The sequence below is a fragment of the Lepus europaeus genome, chromosome 13 (assembly GCF_033115175.1).
Source record: "Lepus europaeus isolate LE1 chromosome 13, mLepTim1.pri, whole genome shotgun sequence".
Lineage (NCBI taxonomy): Eukaryota > Metazoa > Chordata > Mammalia > Lagomorpha > Leporidae > Lepus > Lepus europaeus.
In genome coordinates, this window is record NC_084839.1 from 38947634 (window position 1) to 38966610 (window position 18977).

At 47.2% G+C, this 18977-nt stretch overlaps 1 protein-coding gene across 2 annotated transcripts in view; it reads right to left on the reverse strand.

The window, feature by feature from the left end:
* Positions 1 to 18066, reverse strand: part of KCNG3 (potassium voltage-gated channel modifier subfamily G member 3) — a 57448-nt gene extending 39382 nt beyond the window's left edge. Inside the window, exon 1 of one of the 2 annotated variants that reach the window (XM_062210193.1) lies at positions 17435 to 18066. In XM_062210193.1, the coding sequence (XP_062066177.1) occupies positions 17435 to 18066 (632 nt within the window). Of the gene's footprint in view, positions 1 to 17401 lie in introns of both variants that reach the window. The other variant, XM_062210192.1, reaches the window with a different exon arrangement.
* Positions 18067 to 18977: the final 911 nt, after the last annotated feature.

Sequence of the window (18977 nt, forward strand, 5' to 3'; positions counted from 1 at the left end):
GAATAGAAAATATCTGTGTATCTCCCTCTGTCACTATGCCTTTCAAATAATTAGAGCTTCACACACACACTCTGACACACACACACACACTCACACTCACGCACACGCAGCAGCAGCAGCAGCAGCCAAGGACTGATTTGAGCATCTTAACTCCTATGCTAAAAGTCCATCCACAGATCTATAGTTTAAAAACAGGCTGACTTATTTTTTCAGTTCAAATGCAGTGTAAATGCACATATCCTAGGATTACTTTCTCATTTTGTAATTCTAGGATAGAGAGGGAGAACATGAAGGAGGGAAAGAAGGACAAAGAGAAAGAGGGAGAGAGAATTAGGAAAAACAAACAAACAAACAAGGGACACAGCATTGCCACAGGTCTGTTACCCAGATGTAATAAGGGCAGTTTGCGGATCTTACTGATTCTCTCAATGTTTCCTACCAATACCCTCTCTTTGCTTTGCTGTCACATGACTCTCCCCCAGGGGATGGCCAAGGCGAAATCATTATGAGGGAAATCTTGTGAGCCATCTCTTTCTCTGGCATCTCATAGGTTTTTACACCCCAAGATGCAGAACTGGTCTGGATGGATGCGGCGGCTTATTCATCCACCAGGCAGGTGGGAGCTGCAAAGGGAGAACACGGCGCCCACAGGGCTCACGGGTGCAGGACGCCGAGCCCAGTTCTCAAGCGTCCTGCTCAACAACTACTGAACTGACAACAATTAATTGCGTATTTCAAAGAAGCTGGTAGGGAGAATTTTTAAATTTTATAAACTTATTTAGAGAGGATGAGAGAGAAAGAGAGACAAACATGGAACTCCCACCCACTGGTTCACTCAGCAAATGCCCACAGAGGTCAGGGCAGTACGGAGGAACTGTAATGTTCTCAATTCAAAGAAATGATATGTGTGTGAGGCGACAGCCAGGCCAGTTACCCTGAAGTGATCATTACAAATTGTGTCCATGTATAGAAATGCCACACTGAACCCCTAAATGACTAATGTTACTATGTCAGTTAAAAACACATATTTTAAAAAATGACTTACAGAAAAGTAAATAACACTTTGCATAGAAAAAACAGAACTCTTCTTTTATATAGGCTATATCCATTAATATTTACATTAGATACTAAACTAATAATTTTAAAGTTTTATAAATTCATTTAGAACAGTAACAAATCTACTACTTAGAAATAACCTGTTTGGGGCCAGTGCTGTGGCATAGTAGGTTAAGCCACCACCTGCAGTATCCATATCCTATACAGGCGCAGGTTTAAGTCCCGGCTGCTCCACTTCTAATCCAGCTCTCTGCTATGACCTGGGAAAGCAGAAGATGGCCTAAGTCCTTGGGCCCCAGCACCTAAGTGGCAGACCATTGTGACCATCTGGGGAGTGAGCCAGCGAATAAAGACCTCTCTCTCTTTCTCTGCCTCTGTCTCTCTGTAACTTTGCCTTTCAGACAAATCAATGAATCTTTAAAAAACAAGTAACATGTTCATTGGGACAAGTGTTTGGCACAGTAGTTAAGATACCACTTGGGACCCCCACGTTCCATATCTGAGTGCTTGGTTTCAGTCCTGGCTCCACTTCCAACTCCAGCTTCCTAATAATGTGCATCCTGAGAAGTAGGAGGTGATGGTTGAAGTACTCGGGGCCCTGCCACCATCCCAAGAGACCCAGAATGTGTCCCAGGCTGCTGGCTTCAGCTTGGCCCAGCCCTGGTTGTAGCAGGCATTTAGGGAGTGAACCAATTTATGGGAGATGTCCCTGTCTTTCTGCCTTTCAAATAAATTAACAAAAATGTCTTAAAAAGAAAAAAATGTTTATCAAAAAGCATATTCTCTAAAACCAGAGAGAAAAGTGACATTGTTTCACCTTTCTGCAAATCCCATTATGGATTATTATGGGACAGCTGAATTCTCACGTCTGTTTCTGCATTCAGTAAGATACACTACATGGTTCTGAAGAATATGCAGAGCATTTAGCCTCACAGAAGTATGCGCTTGGAAAAGAGAAGGGTATTTTAACAGCCTTTTCAGATCATTATGGATATACATGGATACTACACCCAAACTTGAAAATGGGGGCTGGCCACATGGGAGACCAGGAGAAGCACCTGGCTCCTGGCTTCGGATCAGCGCGATGAGCCAGCCGCAGCGGCCACTGGAGGGTGAACCAACGGCAAAAAGGAAGACCTTTCTCTCTGTCTCTCCCTCTCTCTATCCAGTCTGCCTGTCAAAAAAAAAAAAAAAAAAAAAAAAGAAAGAAAGAAAATGGGGGCTGGCATCACAGCAAAGCAGGTTAAACGTCTGCTTGAGATGCAGATATCACATTTTTCAGAGTGTTGGCTGTTCTACCTCCTTTCTAGCTCCCTGCTAATGTACCTGGGAAGATAAGAGAAGGTGGCCCAAGTGCCTGGACCCCCGCACCAACCTGGGAGACCCAGATGGAGTTCCAGGTTCCATTTCAGCCTAACCCAGTCTTGGCTGTTGTGACAATTTGGGGAGTGAACCAGCAGGTATAGATTGATCTCTCTCTATGTGTGTGTGTACAGATGTGTGTCTGTCTCCACTATCTCTGTTACTCTGCCTTTTCAAATAAATAAACCTTTAAAAACTAAAACTTGAAAAAAAAGTTTCCCAGAGGTTAATTGCAAAGTGGAAACTGAAATCACATCATTTTACACTCTGCTACATTAAAATCTAGTGTTCTCCCTGGCACTCAAGGTGCATCTTTTTGCCCAAGCATGGCTTTGTTTGTTTTAAAGATTTTTTATTTATTTATCTGAGTGGTAAAGTTACAGACAGAGGGAGAGAGAAACACAGAGAAAGGTCTTCCATTCGCTAGTTCATTCCCCATATGGCCCTAAGAGCCGGAGCTGAGCTAATCCAAAGCCAGGAGCCAGGAGCTTCTTCCGGGTCTCCCATGTGGATGCAGGGATTCAAGCACTTGGGCCGCCCTCTACTGCTTTTCCAGTCCATAGCAGAGAACTGGATCAGAAGAGAAGACGCAGGGACATGAACTGGTGCCCATGTGGGATGCCAGTGCTACAGGCAGGTGCTTAGCCTACCACGGTCCACTCCTGCAGCATGGTTTTTGTTTTGTTTTGTTTTTTAAAGATTTATTTATTAGAAAGGCAGAGTTACAGCGGGGCAGAAGCAGAGGCGGCGGGGGGGGGGGGGGGGGGAGGTCGTTTATCCACCAGTTCACTCCCCAAATGGTTGCAACAGCTGGAGCTGCACCAATCCAAAGCCAGGAGCCTGGAGCTTCTTTCATATTTCCCACATGGTACAGGGGCCCAAGGAATTGGGCCATCTTTTGCTTTCCCGGGCCACAGTAGGGAGCTGGACTGGAAGGGAAGCAGCCAGGACTTGAACCGGTGCCCATATGAGATGCTGGCACTGCAGGTGATGGCTTTACCTGCTCATCACAGCACCGGCCCCCACAGTTTGGTTTTGTAACATCAGGTATTGTTCATTTAGGACAAATCAATTCAAGGAGTACGCAAGTTTCCCAAATGTTACACATTTCATTTTATATTTTAAAAATTACATTTATTAACCTTATCACCAATCTCCCCAGCAAATAAAGGGCCTTCCAAAAGTTCATGAAAAAAACTGCATGTATTTCAAAAAATTTTGCAACAAAGTAAATTTCTTTTAATTCTATTTTTCTATGAATTTTCCAAAGGACCCTCACGCATATATACTTATACCAATTTGCAAAGATATATGAAAAAGACCATACTCTGTGCTATTGTTTGCATTTTTGAAAATGTAGAGTTAACCATTTCGCAGTACAGCAGAGTTAGGACACAGGAATCAGAACATAGGACACTACTTACCACTATGCGAATCTGGACATACTAGTTAGCTAGATACCAGCCACGAAATGGAAAATTAATGCTATTACTAATCCACAGGACTGCACTGAGACTTAGATGACAAAATGCATCTAAAAACTTAACAAGTCATATAGAACTACCACATGGTATCCCTTAAAAATGTATAATTTGGGGGCAGGTATTGTGGCACAGCTGGTTAAGCCATTGCTTGGGATGCCTGCATTTCATATCCTAGGAGGCAGCAGATGATGGCCCAAGTACATGGGTCCTGCCATCCACATGGGAGACCTGGATGGGGTTCCTGGCTCCTGGCTTCAGCCTGATCCAGCCCCGACTATTGTAAGCATTTGAAAAGTAAACCAGAGGATGAAACATACCTCTGTCTCTGTCTCTCCCTCTGGGTGTGTGTGTGTGTGTGTGTGTCATTCTTTCAAAAAAATCTTTGTTTAAAAAATATATGTATTATTCTTACATGTCAGTTAAAAATAAAACTTAATTTAAGAGACAGGCATTTGGTCCTGCAGTAAAAACACCATTCTGGAGACTTGCATCCCCCACCAGAGAGCCAGGGTTCAGGTCTCAGCTCTTTTTTTTTTTTTTTTAAAGATTTATTTATTTTACTTGAAAGTCAGAGTTACACAGAGAGAGAAGGGAGAGGCAGAGAGAGAGAGAAAGGTCTTCCATCGCTGGTTCACTCCCCAAATGACCACAACGGCCGAAGCTGTGCCAATCCAAAACCAGGAGCCAGGAGCTTCTTCTGGGTCTTCCACATGGGTGCAAGGGCCCAATGACTTGGGCCATCTTCTACTGCTTTCCCAGGCCACAGCAGAGAGCTAGATTGGAAGCGGAGCAGCCAGGTCTTGAACTGGCGCCCACATGAGGTGCCGGCACTGCAGGCAGTGGCTTTATCCATTATGCCACAGTGCCAGTCCCTCAGCTCTGTTTTTGATTCTAGCTTCCTGCTAATGCACACCCTGGGAGTAAGCAGGTGATGGCTCAAGTAGTTGCATCCCTACTACCAGCAGGGAGATCCAGAGAGTCCCAGGCTCTGAATGAAGTCAGATACATTTGGTGCATTTGAAGAATGAACCAGCAGATGCAAGATCTCACTCTGCCTACCTCTGTCTCTCTGCCTTTCAAAGAGATAAAAATCAATCAATAAAAATATTTTCACGGGGGCCAGTGCTGTGGCACAGTAGGCTAAACATCCTTCTGTGGCACCAGCACCCTATAAGGGCACCGGTTCAAGTCTGTCCCAATTGTTCCTTTTCCAATCAGCTCCCTGCTAATGGCCTGGGAAGGCAGCAAAAGATGGCCCAAATCCTTGGGCCCCTGCACCCACGTGGGAGACCCAGAAGAAGCCTCTGGATCCTGGCTTCAGATCAGCTCAGCTCCAGCTGTTGAGGCCATTTGGGGAGTGAACCAGTGGATGGAAGACCTCTCTGTCTCTCCCTCAGTCTGTAACTCTGCCACTAAATAAATAAATAAATCTTTAAAAAATATTTTTACAGGAAAAGTCTGATTTTTTTTTAAGATTTATTAATTTATTTGAAAGGCAGAGTTACAGAGAGGCTGAAAAAGAGAGGGAGAGAGAGAGGTCTTCCATCAGCTGGCTTACTCCTCAGTTGGCCGCAATAGCCAGAGACGCGCCGATCCGAAGCCAAAAGCTTCTTCCTGATTTCCCATGTGGGACAGGGGCCCAAGGACTTGGGCCATCTTCTACTGCTTTCCCAGGCCATAGCAGAGAGCTGGGTCGGAAGTGGAGCAGCCAGGACTCAAACCAACACTCCTATGAGATGCAGGCATGGCAGGTGGCAGCTTTACCTGCTATGCCACAGCGCTTACCCCCCAATTTTAAAATAATAAAATTTTTGGGCTAGCGTAGTGGTGTAGTGGGTAAAGCTGTGTCCTGCCCACTCCGGCATTCCATCTGGGTGCTGGTTCAAGTCCCATCTGCTCCACTTCCGATCCGTTTCCATGCTAATGAACCTGGGAAATTAGTGGAAGATGGCCCAAGTCCTTAGGCCTCTGCCACTGTGGGAGACATGGAAGAAGCTCCTGGCTTCTGGCTCCTGGCTTCAGTCTAGCCCAGCTCCAGTCATTGTGGTCATTTGGGGAGTGAACCAGCAGATAGAAGATTTCTCTCTCTGTCTTTCCCTCTAACTTTGCTTTTCAAATAAATAAATCTTCAAAAATAAATAAAATTATAAAACAAGTGACTACCATATATTAAGTATTAAATAAATATTGACTGTTAGAACCATTATGATTCAGAACAGACCTTGTTAAATGTACTATGCCCCATCCACCCAATAGAAAACTACAGATATTACAGAAAATAAGATTTATATGAACTGGGGCTGGCACTGTGGCATAGGTCAAGCTTCCACCGATAGCATCAATATCCCAAATGGGTGGCAATTCAAGTCCTGGCTGCTCCAATTCCCATCCAGCTCCCTGCTGATAACCTGGGGAAACAGCAAAGGATGGCCCAAGTGCTTAGGCCTCTGCACCAGTGTGGGACACCTGGAAGCAGCTCCTGATTCCTAGCTTTGGAGCGGCCCATCTCTAGCCACTGTGGCCATTTGGGGAGACTACTAGCTGATGGAAGACCTCTCTGTCTCTCCCCCTCTCTATGTGTGTAATTTTGCCTCTCAAGTAAATAAATAAATCTTTAAAAAATTTTTAAATGAATTTACATGAAAAGAGCTCCAAAGTGTGTTGTTAAGTAAAAAAGGTAAATTGTTATACAAGATTACAGAATGGTCCTAGTTACATATTTAAAATATACATTCAGGGGGGATTGGTTAGGTTGCTACTTGGGATGCCTGTATCCCATATCTGAGTGCCTGATCCTGTGTCCACTTCCTGTTAATACACTAGGAGGCAGCACGTGATGGTCCAAATACTTGGGTCCCTGCCACCCACACAGCAGACCAGGATGGAGTGCCTGGCTCCTGGCTATTTTGGGGCTTTTGAGAAGTGAACCAGCAGATGAAGCTCTTCTCTCCCCTTCTCTCTTTTGGGAAGTGAACCAGCAGATGAAGATCTCTTCCCTCACTCTTCCTTTCAAACAAAATGAAAATAATTTAAATAAAATATGTATAAATATAAAATTATATATACACATACATATATATACATGGGTATGTGTACATTTGTATATACGCATAGAAAATTTCTTGAAAAATACTCAAAAATTGGGTTGGGGTGGAGGAGAGAGAGGAACTTTAACTTTTGAAATTATAACACTTTTGTTCTAATGAGCAAAGTTTTAATTAAAAAAAGAATGATGAAAATTACTTGCCTACCAAAAGGAAGAAAAAAGTACTTTGGTTATAGAACAGGCATTGACATAAGAAATTTCCACTCAATTCTAAAATTGGCAGCAGTGAGAAGTCTGTACACATATTAAAAGAAACAGTCCACCGTGAAAGAACGGAATTTAACAGAGGTTCTGGGTTATGTTCAATCCTATCAGAGATCTATTAATTACTGACTTCTGAAAACATGCAGCTTATCTACACAGTAAAAGCACTGAGACTTTCATCTTCAGTTTCAAATACTGCTTTTTATTTTGAAAGCACTGAAAAACCTTCTGACTTTATATAATATTGAACTAAAAGGCAATATAAATAGTACAATTGATTTTTAAATTTCCATCACCTGGTATTTCAAGTCTTTAAAACCTGGGCTTAAAAATAACACTTTATGAAATTAAAATCTCCACAGCTCACTAGGCTAATCTTCCACCTGCGGCACCAGCACCCCGGGTCCTAGTCCCGGTCGGGGCGCCGAATTCTGTCCCGGTTGCTCCTCTTCCAGTCCAGCTCTCTGCTGTGGCCCAGGAAGGCAGTGGAGGATGGCCCAAGAGCTTGGGCCCTGCCCCGCATGGGAGACCAGGAGGAAGCTCCTGGCTTCGGATCCGCACAGCACTTGCCATGGCAGCCATTTGGGAAGTGAACCAATGGAAAAGGAAGACCTTTCTCTCTGTCTCTCTAACTCTGCCTGTCAGAAAAAAAAAAAAAAAAAAAAAAAAATTAAAATATCCTCAAATTCTCACCACAACCAGAGTAATACAAATTAAAGATCGAAATTCCAACATGAAGCAATTTTAAGAAAGAATTTCTAGAGAAGACCAAAACTACCCCCAAGACTTTGCATGCCAGAGAGATTCACAACTCAAAAGAGAATTCCTCTGCTGCGAGGGACTGAGGGGACACAAGTACAGAGGCAAAAGGCACCAAGAAAAATAAAACGGACAGTTACCTTTATCCAACCTATCTTTCAGAAGTCAAGAACTTTGCCAAGATGACAAGCAAGGAGCATCTTTTTATGAAAACAGGCAGCAATGCGTAGAACTTTCAAGATGACTTGCCTATATGTTAAAAGGCCAAAAGAACATTAATCTCCCAGGCAATGTCAGGATAATATTCAGATGCAGTTGGCAGGCACACTGCCTACAGAATCCAGATGATCTTATCAACAGATGAAACATTCAGAACATCACCATTCTAAGATTAATTCGTTACTGGAGTTGTTCATCAACGAAGGCTGTGAACACACACACTATACGTCTTTGACAAACCAAACAATCCTCTCTGAGACAGCTGCAGGTGGTCTGTGGCCCCTTTCCCATCAACCCTCTGGAGACCCCGCTTCTAGAGCCTCCTCACAGTACCCCCAAACCGGAAGTACGCCCTGAAGAAAAGAACCGGATTCACACCTCACTGCATGTGGACAAAGGGAGCAAGCCAGCAGGACTCCACTGCCTGTGGGCTCCTCTCCTGGGTAATGGCTCACACACTTTCCCAGTGCTGGTAGATGAGTTGTCACTCACAACATCAGAGAAATCCCTGAGCTGAATCCAGCCACTTCGCACCGTCTCCACTGCTACTCCCCTAAATCAAGCCCCAACATTTCCTCACGGGCCAGGTGTCTCCACTTTTGCTGTTGACCCCTTGAGGCTATCCTCTAGTCAGCAGTGTTTTGTTTTGTTGTTTTTTTTTTTTTTAAAGATTTATTTATTTAAAAGGCAGAGAGAGAGAGAGAGATGAATCGATCGATCATCCATCCAATGGCTCACTCTCCAAATAGCCACGACACCAGGTCTGGGCCTGGCCAAAGCCAGAAACTGGGAGCTCCATCCGGGTAGCAGGGAACCAAGTACGTGGGTCATCGTCTGCTGCCTCCCCCCCACCCCCGGTGCTTTAATAGAAAGCTGGATAGGAAGCAGTCAGGATTCCAACCAGAGCTCCAATATGGGATGCCAGCTTCACAGAAGGCAGCTTAACCTGCTGGGCGATAACTCAGGCCCCCAGAAGTGCTTTTCAAACACAACAGAACATACCATTGCTCTGCTTAAAATACTCCAAAGGCTCCCCTTATCACACAGAAAAGAAAACTCAGGGGGCTGGCGCTGTGCCGTAGTGGGTTAATTCATCGTCTCCAGCACTGATATCCCATATGGGCACCAGTTTGAGTCCCAGCTCCACTTCAAATCTAGCTCCCTGCTAATGTGCCTGGGAAAGCAGTGGAAGATGGCCCAAGTGCTTGGGCCCCTGCACCCACGTAAGAGACATGGAAGAAGCTCCTGGCTTTGGCTTGGCCTAGCTCCTGCCATTGCAGCCATCTGGGAAGTGAACCAATAGATGGAGAATCTCTTTCTCTTTCTCTCTCTTTCTCCCTCCTTCCCTCCCTCCTTCCCTGTATGTAGCTCTGCCTTTCAAATAAAATAAATAAATCTTTAAAAAAAATCCAAACTCCTTCCATAGTACATTGGCCCTGCCTCTTGGGCCCCTCTGCTCCCCTCCAACCTCATCTAGCACACTCATGCCCTTAAACTGAATTCCAGCCCACACTGACCTTCCTGCTGTTCTGCACACAAGCCAAGGCCATTGCCATCTCAAAGTCTTTGCATTCTCTGCTCTCTTGGCCTAGAACATTCTTCCCTTCATTTCCCAAGTCCAGTTCCTTCTCACATTCACCAACTGAACTTCTGTCACCTTTCTAAACGTAAAATTCTCACGCATTTGTGGTGTCTGTCTCCTCATCCCACTGCCACTGCTAGCTTGCCAGCTCCATGAGGGCAGGGGTGGTATCCTATGTACCTCTGTAGCCACAGTGCCTGGAACCAGCATAGGCACTCAACAGCTGATGAATGGTTAGAATTCATGATTATTTTTTTCACCATTATGTGTTTTTTCTCAACAAACAGATACTAAAAGTAGAGTTACATGGGGGCTGGCGCTATGATGTAGCAGGTAAAGTCACCGCCTGCAGTGCTGGCATCCCACATGGGCACTGGTTCTAGTCCTAGCTGCTCTACTTCCCATCCAGCGCTCTGCTATGGCCTGGGAAAGCAGTCGAAGATGGTCCAAGTCCTTGGGCCCCTGCAACCATGTGGGAGACCCAGAAGAAGCTCCTGGCTCCTAGCTTTGGATAGGTGCAGCTCCAGCCATTGCGGCCAACTGAGGAGTGGAAGACTCACTCTCTCTCTCTCTCTCTCTCTCTCCCTCTCTCTCTGCCTCTCCATCTCTCTGTGTAACTCTTTCAAATAAATCTTTAAAAAGAAAAAAAAAAAAAAGTAGAGCTACTATGTTGTAGGCAATTGTCGTTTTCTTTTAATAGGGTCCTAAAGGAAAAACCTATTTGCAAGTCATAAACAAAGAGCTAATTTCTGAATACATTTTCTTTAAATCTTCAAACTAAGAAAGTCATTGACAAAATGAAAAAACAGTAAATAGCTCAGAAAACCAGTAAGACGAATGACTATTATATGCAAAGAAGTACAATGTTACTCAAAACAAAGTAAAACTCCTAGACACCATCTCTCACCTTTCAGCATGGCAAGGTTAAACTCTGCAGTTTGAAGCCATGCTTCCTCCCACATTGCTGTTGGCAGTGAAAACTGATAGAATCTTTTGGAACAGCAGTGTGTAATTATCTACGAAAATTACAAGTACATATGCTCTTTGACCCAAGGATTTAATTTTCAGGAAATTACAATATGGACATACTTGTATGAAAGCAATATAATGATATATACAAGGAATTCCCTGCAGCATTCCCTACAGAGAAGAAACAATGTCCAGCAATGATGGGACATCCAGACAATGGAGCACCATGCATCTGCATCAAAGAATTGGCAGCTCAGACTCGCAGGGAAAGAGCTCCACAACAGGCTGATTACTTACAACCCAACTGCAGGACAATGTGTACTGCAGCTTTTGGCTTTTTTTTTTTTTTTCCCCAGAGAAAAAGCAAGATTTATTTAACTCAGAAGCCTCCACCCAGAGTGGCCTACAGGGTGGCTCCAAGAGAGATGGTGGTAGTGGGGTTTGAAAGCACAATTTTAGGAAAAAAAAACAACAACAACTCGACAATCAGTAACAAGGCAGGGACAAAACCCATCAAAAAATCTGATCTGTAACCTTATTTTCCCTGCCTAGTTTGTCCATGATAAAACAAAAAATGCCATAGGAAGGAAGTTTTGTGGCTTTTGTAAAAACAAGCACATGATAAACTAGCAAACACATCAATGTCTCAAAGAACACACAAAATACTACTAATGTTGATAACATCTAAGAAAAAGACTAAGTGGCTGGAGAATGGACCAAGTTTTATTTTTGTAGTTTTGGGATTTTGAACCATTACTGATATAATTATTCATCTTTCAAAACAAATCCATTTAGAAGAATCTTCCTTGGGGCTGGCACTGTGGCGCAGCGGGTTAACATTCTGGTCTGAAGCACCGGCATCCCATATGGGCGCCAGTTCTAGTCCCAGCTGCTCCTCTTCCGATCCAGCTCTCTGTTATGGCCTAGGAAAGCAGTGGAAAATGACCCAAGTTCTTGGGCCCCTGCACCCACGTGGGAGACCCAGAAGAAGCTCCTGGTTTCTGGTCAGCACAGCTCCTGCCGTTGCGGCCAATTGGGGAGTGAACCAATGGATGGAAGACCTCTCTCTCTCTCTCTGCCTCTCCTCACTCTGTATAACTCTTTCAAATAAATAAATCTTTAAAAAATAAATAAATAAAAATAAAAGGATCTTCCTCATACACAGAAAGTTATAGAATCACTGCTTTGGAAGACCTCTCAGAATGTTTTCCCAATTTTAGGTTGCATGCTATTCCAAAATTTCAGAGGTCAATAAAAAGAAATGATGTTTTCTTTTCCTCTTGTACAATAAGTACTGGATGAATTATCATTTCTTGATTCATAAACCCCTTTCTTTCTCTAGCACAGGATCCCTTCTGCTTCCCCTAAGAACACCAGCACTGGAAAGCCCACTGCCTAAGCCCAAATAGCTCTCTAAACTATGCAAATGAAATTATATTTCTAGGAGATATATTTTGAAATATGATGTAGGCCGGCGCTGTGGCTTAACAGGCTAATCCTCCGCCTTGCGGCGCCGGCACACCGGGTTCTAGTCCCAGTTGGGGCGCCAAATTCTGTCCCGGTTGTCCCTCTTCCAGGTCAGCTCTCTGCTATGGCCCGGGAAGGCAGTGGAGGATGGCCCAAGTGCTTGGGCCCTGTACCCGCATGGGAGACCAGGAGAAGCACCTGGCTCCTGGCTTCGGATCAGTGCGGTGCGCCGGCTGCAGCAGCCATTGGAGGGTGAACCAATGGCAAAAAGGAAGACCTTTCTCTCTGTCTCTCTCTCTCTCACTATCCACTCTGCCTGTCAAAAAAAAAAAAAAAAAAAAAAAGATGTAAACCACAGATATTTATTATGCCCAAGTAATAATTTTTTTTTCCTAAAAGATGCTGTAGTAATAAATAGTATAGGAATCTGCCTGCCTTCTAGGGCTTTTCATCTAATCTAACTTAGGGGCTTGGACATGTTTATATGAAAAAATAACTACCAGGCTTGGAAAGATATTATAAATGTCAAATAAATAACAAGGAAGCAATCCCTCAAGAAGTTCAGAAAGAAACACCACATCTGCTAGGATCATCAGTAATAGCTTCCAAAGAGAAACAGAACCTGAGTTGGGTCTGATGAATGATCCAATTTCAGTAGGCCAGACTGCACAGCAAGAGACAGTTGAGTCATTCAAGAACAAGGGACAGGCCTACAAATAGTGGCAAGGAGAACCGCTAGCTCTTGGAAGCCCACTTAATCAGTCCCTGAAGCCTGGATTCTTCCAACACCCTGGTTAATCCTGATTCCTCCTAGTGCTTCCCAGAGTTGTCATTCCTTCTCCATTCCCGCCACCACAAAGTAATCCAAGCTCTCATCCCTGTCTTCTGCAAAGACATCCAAACTCATCTTGTGCCCAATCTCCTCCCTCTCCAATTCATGGTACACACTCAGCACATCTGGTACTCTACAAGCATGACCCACTCACCCCAACTCAGAGCTGAGAAACTGGCCAATGGCTAGCCACTGCCCGCGAAATAAAATTGTTCTCTCACACTCAAGACCATCTATCATCTGCTCTCCATCCACCTAACACTGGACTCACATACAAGTTTCATGCCTGTGCCCATGCTGTTGTTTTTAACTAAAAAGTCTCTTAACTTTTGTTCCTAGGTGGGACACAAATGCTTGTACACGTTGCATAATCTAGAGTTTGTATAAATGACACCTCCTACCAGCACTGGGCAGTCCGCAACCTTCCTTGCATTGATGACTTGCATGCATCCTCCCCGACCTTGGAGGCCTTCTTAGAAGGGTTCGACTCTCAATCATTTCTCAGCCTTTTGGCTAAAATCAAGTGAAGCTCAACTCTGAAATCAATGGTGCCTCTGATCCTACATTACCACATGGACACCAACTTTTTTTCTTTTTTTTCTTTTTTTTACAACAAAAAGTTACAATATTTGTAACACCAACAGGGCCTTGAATAGATAATTCAAAAGATGCTAGCCATGTCACTATACCCGACATGGAGTGCCTGGGTTCAACACCCAGCTCTACTCCTGATTCCACTTCTTGCAATGCACACCCTGGGAGGCAGCAGGTGGTAATTCAGGTAGCTGGTCCCTGCCACCCAAATGGGTGACCTGAGTTGAGTTCCTGGCTCCTGGCTTCATCCTAACCCAACCTTGGCTGTTTAGAGCATTTGGGAAATGAACTAGCAGGTTAGGGATCTCTGTCTCTCTGTTCCTGTATTTCTGCATTTCAAGTAATTTTGTGAAAGATGCTTGCAAATTATGGGATAAGTCAAGAACGGTAGGTTATGGTCAAATGGTTTAAAAAAAAAAAAAAAAAAACAACTTGAAGGCCAAGAAATAAGCCTTGGCTTTATTTGACAGATGTCAAACATGATTAAATGACCCAAAATGATGCTTTAGAAAGACCAATTTTAGCAACCACAAGCAAGCAAGGTTTGAAGACTGCAGGACTTCTAAAAGCTCATGGAAAATGGAATAAAAGTTTAGGGGCCAGTATCTTGCCTAACAGTTAAGACTCTAGTTAAGACACCTGTATCCCATATTAGAGTGCCTGGGTTCCACAACAGGCTCCAGCTTCCTGTTAATGCAGACCCTGAGAGGCAACAGTAAAGGCTTAAGTGACTGGGTTCATACCATCAACATGGGAGAAAAGTTCCAGGCTATTGTGGGCATCAGGGAAGTGAACTAGTGAATGGAAGCTCTATCTGTCTCTCAAATTTTTTTTTGTTTTTCTTTTGTTACTTGAAAGGCAGAGTTAAGAGGAGAGACAGAGAAAGATCTTTCAACTGCTGGTTCACTTCCCAAATGGTCACAATAGCTGGGGATGGACCAGGCCAAAGCCAGGAGCCTAGAGCTTCTTACAGTGTCCCACATGGGCGCAGGGGCCGAAGCACTTGGGCTATCTCCCACTGCTTTCCCAGGAGCACTAGCAGCAAACTGGATCAGAAATGAAGCAGCCAGGTCTCGGACCAGCTGCCCAAATGGGATGCCGTGGTCATAGGCGAAGGCTTAAACTGCTACACCACAACACTGCCCCAATGTAAAAAAAAAAAAAAAAAAAAAAAAAAATTATTTTGGTGCAAGAATGTTGAAATCCATGCAGTATTTTCATAACATGACTTTGCATGAACTTTTCGAAGGCCCTTCACATAATTAAGAGTGCCAGTTTCAGAGCCCTCGGGCCAGGGGAGGTGTTCATTTGTGATGTGCACAACCTCAGACATTACACCATCCTTCAGTCTCGGGTTTGCAATTACAAACACTGGTTTTCATATACCTACACTCATTGAGGGAAGCTTGAAACTGGGTCACGGGGGCCAGCACTGCAGCACAGCAGGTTAAGCCACCATTGGGACGCCCATATCCCCTTATCAAGTGTGTAGTTCGGGTCCCAGCTATTCCACTTCTGTTTCAGCTTTCTGCTAATGCACCTGGGAAGCAGAAGATGACGGCTTAACCACTTGGGTTCCTGACACCCACAGCAGAGACCCAAATGGGGTTCCTGACTCCTGCCTTTGGCCTGGCCCTGCTCCAGGTATTGCAGGCCTTTGGGGAGTTAACCAGCAGATCAAAGAGCTCTCCATCTTTTTGTTGCTCTGCCTTTCAAATAAAGACATAAATAAGGGCCAGTGTTGTGAGACAGGGTTAAACTGCCACCTGCAATTCAGGCATCCCTTATGAGGTGCGATTCAAGTACCGGCTGTACCACTTCCAATCCAGTTCCTTTCTAATTTGTCTGGGAAAGCAGTAGGAAGATGGACAAATACTTGGATCCCTGAGACCCACATGGAAGACCCCGACAGAGTTCCAGGCTCCCGGCTTCAGCCTGGCCATACGGCCATTAAGGGAGTGAACCAGTTGGTGAACACTCCCTCTGTCACTCTCTGCCTTTCAAATAAATAAACCTCTAAAAGAAAAATCTTAAAACAAAAAAAAAAAACTGGGCCATTAAGCCAAGAAAAACATGCTTTTGCCTGAAATATCTAAGTATCTAGGAAACAGTTCGACTTGAATAATTATATATACACATAAGATACATATACACAAGTTAAGCGTTATTCTTAACTTCTTTCTTCATTTCTTTTACAGCTTCCTTTTCCATCTCTGTCTCTTCCCTTTTCGGTTTATTTTGCTCTTTCCATAAAATTATTATTCATCTCCTTTCTTCCCAAATGCTTCATAATATTGCTCTCCAGGCTGCCCTCCCCTTCTCCCAAACCTCTCTCCTTCCTTCTGCAAAAAAAATTATTACTTAGGTATTTTGCTGTTCTTGCTTATGTATTGGTTTGGCCAACTCACCCCATATCTGTACGAGTAACTCAATTCTACTGTGCCTTTAGTTAATACGGCTCAAATCTTCACCAACCTCAGAACTAGTAAATCATGTCAAGGCCAGTATTTACAGCTCATTTTTCTATGACTCTTAAAAAAAAATACCAAGGACTCTTTTACATTTAGGTATATAAAGTAATTTCTTTGTATTGTTGGAGTACCAAGTAAGTAATTCTTATCTGTAAATTAAAAACAGGACCTAATACACCAAACAAGATGAATTTCCTTTCAAAGCACCTGCCTTGGATTTCATGCCAAGACAGCACATCAGTAATGGACTCTGGAACTAGACAATTTTATTTACTTCTTAGAATGACATAAAGGTCCTTACTTCCCACAGGAAGGGGATTACCTTGTCCTAACCCACTGTAATATCAAGACACAAAGCACCACTGATGACACGCACATGCTTATCAGAAGATGATGAGGCACAACCTTGAATTTAAAAAGTGAGTAGGAAAAAAAAAAGTGAACAGAGACTCTCTCTCGAACAAACGTAAAACAAAATACCAATGTGGTTTTTGTGCCCAAAATGGCTGTCTCCCTTCAAAGTCCAACTTCCGTCTGCTTCTTCCTCCCACCAAATAGGCAAAAAAAACTCACTCCTCCTAAAGACAATAAAGTGATGCCATCGCTGGAAGGTAAGCAAGATCTTGGGAAAGAAAACATTTTCCTTTCATCCCAGGAAAGCGAAAAACAAGAACAGAACCCACCGAGTACCCCAATACCGTTTCTGGTTCAGGGCCCTGGTAGATTTTCTCCTCTCCTGGGATAACGGTCCCCCCAGCCCCTACTGAAGACCCTCGGAAAGCCGCAGCGTGCATCCTCGGTGCCGCGCGGCGGGCAGGAGCGCAGCTGACGCCACACTTCGCGGGAAGGGAAGGGCGACTTCAGCAGCAATTCCGTCCCAGCCCAGGGCGCACAGGACGTGAGGGGCTATGCGCGCCACAGGCCACTCTTCTCCCTGACCAGCCTTCCCCTCGCCCACCACCACCCGAAATCGGCAATCCGCTCTGAGCTCCAGGAGACGCTGTCGAACACTCGCCCCGAAAGTGGAGCGAAATCTACGGAGCAGGTTGCTCTGCGCCCACCAACATCCCCGCCGGGGCCCGGGGATTCCGACCTCGGAGGGCGCGGGCCTCCGGGGTGAGACCAGACCCCGCTTGCGCGCCCGGGGAAGCGGGGCGGCGAGGGGAGGGACCCGGCTTGGCTCGGTGGCCCGTGGGCAGACAGCACGGAGACGGGACGGACGCACGCACGGATGGACTGACGGACGGACAGACGCCACGGGACGGACGGGACGGGCAGAGAAGCTGTGCGTCCTACCCGGAGGGCTCCCTCCCAGGGCCGGCGGAGTACCTGCTCCGGTCATCCAGGCTGCGGTTGTCGGCGGCCGCGGCGCGCCAGTCGGGCAGCGTGCTGGCGCACAGCACCACCATGGACACTATCACGAACACCACCGACACGCTGGCCAGGATCTGCGCGGCCAGCGACGACGTGGGCTCCTCGAAGGTCCGCCGCATGCGCTCCAGCCAGCGCCGCGACGGCGCCGAGTCGGCCGCGCCCGGCCGCGCCTCGTCGCGGCCCAGAGCGCCAGGCTCTTCGGCCGAGTAGAAGGTGTAGGTGTCGGACATGCGGTCGTCGAGGCGGCGCTGGCAGCAGTACTCGAGGTGCGCGCCCTCCAGGCCCCAGTAGATCATCTCGTTGTAGAAGGAGAGCTCGCACATCCGCGGCGCGAAGCGCAGCTTGCCGTGGCCGCGCACGTAGAGCAGGATGAAGCCGAAGGCCTCCGAGTGCCGGTCGAAGAAGTACTCGTTGCGCTCGCGGTCGTAGTCGTCGCACACCTCGAGCACGTCGCGCTCCGAGCGGCAGCCGTGCAGCCGGCTCACGCGGCGCAGCGGGAAGTCCTTCAACAGCTCCCGGGACAGCGAGTACCGGGCGCCGCCCACGTTCAGCACCACCGAGGCCGCCCCGCTGCGCCCGAAGGTCATGGCTGGGCGCCCGGGGCGCCCCCCGGCCGCTGCGCGGGGCCTGCGTGCCCTTGGCAGAACCGGGGAGCGCGCCGTCGGGGCCCGCGCTCTCTCGGGGCTCGGCTCCTCCTGCCCCTTCGCTGGCCGCGGGCCCCTCAGCTCCAGCGTGCTCGGCAGCCCAGTGCCGCGGCTAGCGACGCGCCCTCCGCGCGGCTGTACCTGCGGGCGGCCGCCGAGTCCCCCTCCGGCGCCAGCGCTGCGCCCCGAGCCGCCGCGAGCGAGGCTGTGTCAGCGCCGCCGCCCCTCGCGCCCGGGGGATGCCCCCTCCGGGGCCGGGACGCCCTCTCCTCAGGCGGCGGCGCCAAAACCTCCCTGAGGGGGCGCGGGCGGCGAACGCTCGCGCCGGGGCGGGGGGTCTCCGACGCTCCCTCTCTCTCCGGCAAGCGCCCCGCCGCCGTCCAGAGGCAAGGAGCAAAGTGAGCGGGCTCGGAGGCGGCAAGAAGCCGGCTCGGCGAGGCGGGGGCGGGGCCTCCGTCGCCGGCCTCCTCCTCCCTGCCGGCTCCGCTCGCCTCACCTCCCTCCGCGCGCCGCCCTCCTCTTCCCGCCCGCGCCCGCACCTCCCGAGCTCGCTCGGGCTGGGATTTCCCCGGCGCTCCGCCCTGGACCTCGGGCTCCCCGCCTCGTGACGCCGGCCTCCACGTTCCGCTCCCGCCCGTGGTGGCCGGGAGGGGTCCGCGGGGCGGGGGTGCGAGGAGTGGGGAGCCCCACGGGCCCGGGCGGCCTCTGCTGCGTCCCGCCCCGAGCCATCGACCCCGAGGGAGGGGAAGGTGGGGTGCGGAGAGGAATAGGGTGCGGGATTTGGGGGCGCCTGGAGCCCAGCTCGATTTCCGAGACTGCCCAGGGCGTTTCTCAGAGAAGGCACCCCAGCCGCT